The 5,000-nt window shown below is 47.9% G+C and overlaps 1 protein-coding gene and 1 long non-coding RNA gene across 3 annotated transcripts in view; one reads left to right on the forward strand and one right to left on the reverse strand.

Moving 5' to 3' along the window:
- LOC310853503 overlaps nucleotides 1-5,000 on the reverse strand; it is a 273,260-nt gene that overhangs the window by 64,890 nt on the left and 203,370 nt on the right. The gene's annotated exons all lie outside the window — the stretch shown is intronic.
- Nucleotides 1-5,000, forward strand: part of wif1 (wnt inhibitory factor 1) — a 16,639-nt gene that overhangs the window by 3,237 nt on the left and 8,402 nt on the right. For both annotated transcript variants that reach the window (XM_083758256.1, XM_083758257.1), the window contains exons 3-5: nucleotides 2,254-2,362; nucleotides 3,220-3,360; nucleotides 3,641-3,736. In XM_083758256.1, coding sequence (XP_083614382.1) covers nucleotides 2,254-2,362; nucleotides 3,220-3,360; nucleotides 3,641-3,736 — 346 coding nt within the window. The remainder of the gene's footprint in view (nucleotides 1-2,253; nucleotides 2,363-3,219; nucleotides 3,361-3,640; nucleotides 3,737-5,000) is intronic.

The raw sequence follows: 5,000 nt of genomic DNA on the forward strand, positions 1-5,000 counted from the left end.
CCCGTAAGGGTCCATTTGGTTCCGTGTGGGGGGGGGGGGGGGGGGGGGGTCTCTATATAAATTGGGGGGATTTTGAGCTGAGGTTCTCTCGTGGTATTTGACGTGGCCATGTGACCGGGGGGGGGGGGGGGGGGGGCATCAAAGCGGCCCCTCTGTTCAAACACACACACACACACACACACACACACACACACACACACACACACACACACACACATGTGCCAAACATCTGTGCAACGAGGAAGAAAGGAAAAAGAAATACACACATAGGTCGAATTCTCAGACATGACACACAGTAGAGACAGACATGTGTGTGTGTGTGTGTGTGTGTGTGTGTGTGTGTGTGTGTGTGTGTGTGTGCGTACGTGCGTGCGTGCCTGCGTGCGTGCGTCCGTGCGTGCGTGCGTGCGTGAACACACGCTAAATTGTCTGAAAAATAAATAGATGTGGTTCCTCCGTCTAATTGACATGTTCTCCCTTTGAACATCACACGCACACACGCACGCGCACATGCACACACACAGAGATGAAAGAGGATAGCCTGCCATTCTCTTTGTGTGTGCATGTGCGTGTGCACGTGTGCGTGCGTCAATAACACAGATAACTCAGGGTGACAGATCCTTTTATGCACCGAAGTCTTTCTTCATGAGCCTGTCTGTCTGTCTGTCTGTCTGTCTGTCTGTCTGTCTGTCTGTCAATTTCTGTGTTAGCCGATACCTGTGTTGTGATCTGGTGTTGTGTTTATAGCTATCTAGCTATATATCTGGTGTTGTGTTTATAGCTATCTAGCTATATATCTGGTGTTGTGTTTATAGCTATCTAGCTATATATCTGGTGTTGTGTTTATAGCTATCTAGCTATATATCTGGTGTTGTGTGTATAGCTATCTAGCTATATATCTGGTGTTGTGTTTATAGCTATCTAGCTATATATCTGGTGTTGTGTTTATAGCTATCTAGCTATATATCTGGTGTTGTGTTTATAGCTATCTAGCTATATATCTGGTGTTGTGTTTATAGCTATCTAGCTATATATCTGGTGTTGTGTTTATAGCTGTCTAGCTATATATCTGGTGTTGTGTTTATAGCTATCTAGCTATATATCTGGTGTTGTGTTTATAGCTGTCTAGCTATATATCTGGTGTTGTGTTTATAGCTATCTAGCTATATATCTGGTGTTGTGTTTATAGCTATCTAGCTATATATCTGGTGTTGTGTTTATAGCTATCTAGCTATATATCTGGTGTTGTGTTTATAACTATCTAGCTATATATCTGGTGTTGTGTTTATAGCTATCTAGCTATATATCTGGTGTTGTGTTTATAGCTATCTAGCTATATATCTGGTGTTGTGTTTATAGCTATCTAGCTATATATCTGGTGTTGTGTTTATAGCTGTCTAGCTATATATCTGGTGTTGTGTTTATAGCTATCTAGCTATATATCTGGTGTTGTGTTTATAGCTATCTAGCTATATATCTGGTGTTGTGTTTATAGCAGACTCCTCACTCAAATGTGCACTTTGCAGTTTGGGCAACTCCAAAGCAAACTCCACATGCCCCAACATTATATTTACCTGCCATAGTGTCAACCCCTGTGTGAGATCGCTGGTTAGACTGGCATAGTGTCGACCCCTTACCCCTGTGTGGGATCACTGGTTAGACTGGCATAGTGTCGACCCCTTACCCCTGTGTGGGATCACTGGTTAGACTGGCATAGTGTTGACCCCTTTCTCCTGTGTGGGATCGCTGGTTAGACTGGCATAGTGTCGACCCCTTACCCCTGTGTGGGATCGCTGGTTAGACTGGCATAGTGTCAACCCCTTACCCCTGTGTGGGATCGCTGGTTAGACTGGCATAGTGTCGACCCCTTACCCCTGTTTGGGATCGCTGGTTAGACTGGCATAGTGTCAACCCCTTACCCCTGTGTGGGATCACTGGTTAGACTGGCATAGTGTCAACCCCTTACCCCTGTGTGGGATCACTGGTTAGACTGGCATAGTGTCAACCCCTTACCCCTGTGTGGGATCACTGGTTAGACTGGCATAGTGTCAACCCCTTCCTTACCCCTGTGTCGGATCACTGGTTAGACTGGCATAGTGTCAACCCCTTACCCCTGTGTGGGATCACTGGTTAGACTGGCATAGTGTCAACCCCTTACCCCCTGCGTGCGTGTGTGTGTGTGTGTGTGTGTGTGTGTGTGTGTGTGTGTGTGTGTGTGTGTGTGTGCGTGTGTGTGTTGTGTGCGTCCCTCAGGAGCAGTTCTTCTATGAGTTTCAGGCTCTCCGCTCAATGGACACAGACATCATGGACCATCCCACAGTGAACCTCCCCCTTTTGGGGACCGTCCCCCACAAGCCTGGTGGTGAGCCCCTCCCCCTTTAAACCCCTCCCCCTGTTGGGGACAGTGAGACCCATTTATATCTGTTATGTCAACTTATAGCTTTTAACCACTTTAACAATAGAGCACCGAAGTCCTGACGTCACTCGCTCATCCCCTGGTTCTGCTTGGTTCACGGAAGTCATTTCTCTATGAAATCGTTTCATATAAGCGTTGTGGTCCAAAAATAAACAAGCTGTTTCAGGCAGCGTTATTGTCAGGGAGGTGTCTTGTTTATTCTTCAATCACAGTTCTTATATGAGGCGATCTAAGACGATCTATGAGGATTACAATGCAAATAAAAAGTACATGAACCTGTGGATTTGCGCCCTCTATCGATATTGACATCAGACTTCGGTGCTCTATTATTTAAAACTTTAGCTGTTGAAAAAATAGCGTGTGTATGTGTGTGTGTGTGCGTGTGTGTGTGTGTGTGTGTGTGTGTGTGTGTGTGTGTGTGTATGTGTGTGTGCGTGCGTGCGTGTGTGGTGTGTGCGTGAGTGAGTGTGTGCGTGGTGTGTGTGTGTGTGTGTGTGTGTGTGTGTGTGTGTGTGTGCGTGTGTGCGTGGTGTGTGTGTGTGTGTGTGTGCGTGGTGTGTGTGTGTGTGTGTGTGTGTGTGTGTGTGTGTGTGTGTGTGTGTGTGTGTGCGTGCGTGTGTGTGTGTGTGTGTGTGTGCGTGTGTGTGCGTGGTGTGTGTGTGTGTGTGTGTGTGTGTGTGTGTGTGTGTGTGTGTGTGTGTGTGTGTGTGTGTGTGTGTGTGTGTGTGTGTGTGTGTGTGTGTGTGTGTGTGTGTGTGTGTGTGTGTGTGTGTGTGTGTGTGCGTGGTGTGTGTGTGTATCAGTCATCCAGGTGGGGTTCCCGTGTCTGGGCGACCAGGACGGCGTAGCCGCCTTTGAGGTCACTCTGCTGGTCATGGACTCTGGAGGGACGGTGGTTCTGAGGACGCCTCACAACGCCATCTTCTTCAAGACCTGCCAGAAAGGTCAGTGAAGGTCAGGCCGCGGGGTTAAAGGCCAGGGGTCAGGGGTAACACATCGCACACATTAAAAGTAAATTAATTCACAACATTAACGTAATTTGTATTGTTGACCTATTTCTGAAATGTTAGCACAACTTTCGTTCATTGTCTGTCTGTCTGTCTGTCTGTCTGTCTGTCTGTCTGTCTGTCTGTCTGTCTGTCTGTCTGTCTGTCTGTCTGTCTGTCTGTCTGTCTGTCTGTCTGTCTGTCTGTCTGTCTGTCTGTCTGTCTGTCTGTCTCTCAGCTAAGTGTCCAGGAGGATGCAGGAACGGAGGTTTCTGTAATGAGAGACAGGTGTGTGAGTGTCAGGACGGGTTCTACGGCGCGCACTGTGAGAAAGGTAAACTACATGTCCCACAATGCACTGTGGTAAACCGCATATCCCACCATTAATCAAGGAAGCTTTGAGAAGGAAGAGAAGTGGTCACATGACTGGGCTTTCATGAACACGAAAATGACACTTTCATGGAATGCATTTATATATAAAATACACTTAAGTCAATGAGAGCTCAGTGACCAGCTCTAATATATAAAATACACTGGAGTCAATGAGAGCTCAGTGACCAGCTCTAATATATAAAATACACTGGAGTCAATGAGAGCTCAGTGACCAGCTCTAATATATAAAATACACTGGAGTCAATGAGAGCTCAGTGACCAGCTCTAATATATAAAATACACTGGAGTCAATGAGAGCTCAGTGACCAGCTCTATTTATATTATAACAAAATACATACATAAATGGATGCACCTGGGACGTATCCTCAGTGATGTATCCCAAGGTCATCGGGGTTTCGGGTCTCGCAACATCATACCCCTCACTCAGGTGACCCAGCCGGGAGTGATCAAGTCCCGACTTACGTCCCAGTAGCTACCCTCGATAAGTCCCATTAGGGAAAAACCAGGGCCACACAATCCATTCCTCCTGAACTACTCTGCCGGGACTGGGAGGTACCATTCTGGCACGTGGAAGGACTAGGCTCTGTGGGTTGACAGTTGACACCTGTCCGGGCCCCTCCTACGTCTCACCAGATCCACTCCTGCTCTCACCAGGTCAGGCCCTGTGCGTTGCACCAGACTCCCAGCACTAGGCACTTTATTCAGGAATGGTGGATTCTCAAGCCGCAACGGTTCCGCAGGCTCCATCTTGCCCTTGGTGGTGCCGCCGGCTCCGCCGGCTCCGCTTGAGGCTTGCATGGCCCTCCTAAAGGCCTCACCGTGGGTTTGTTGGGCTTCTTCCTCACGGAAGACACAGGCTGGGGCGCTAACCCATACTGCTCCCGGGTGCCGTCTAATTTCCGGCTGCCACCCGTCTCTCCGGTGGTCACCAAACTATTCCGGGTTGTCACTTAGTCTATTCCTATGAGTCACTATAAATAGAAGAACTATAACAAAATACATACATAAATGGATGCACCTGGGACGTATCCTCAGTGATGTATCCCAAGGTCATCAGGGTTTCGGGTCTCGCAACATCACACCCCTCACTCAGGTGACCCAGCCGGGAGTGATCAAGTCCCGACTTACGTCCCAGTAGCTACCCTCGATAAGTCCCATTAGGGAAAAACCAGGGCCACACAATCCATTCCTCCTGAACTACTCTG

The sequence above is a fragment of the Protomyctophum parallelum genome, assembly GCF_964188405.1.
Source record: "Protomyctophum parallelum genome assembly, chromosome: 22".
NCBI lineage: Eukaryota > Metazoa > Chordata > Actinopteri > Myctophiformes > Myctophidae > Protomyctophum > Protomyctophum parallelum.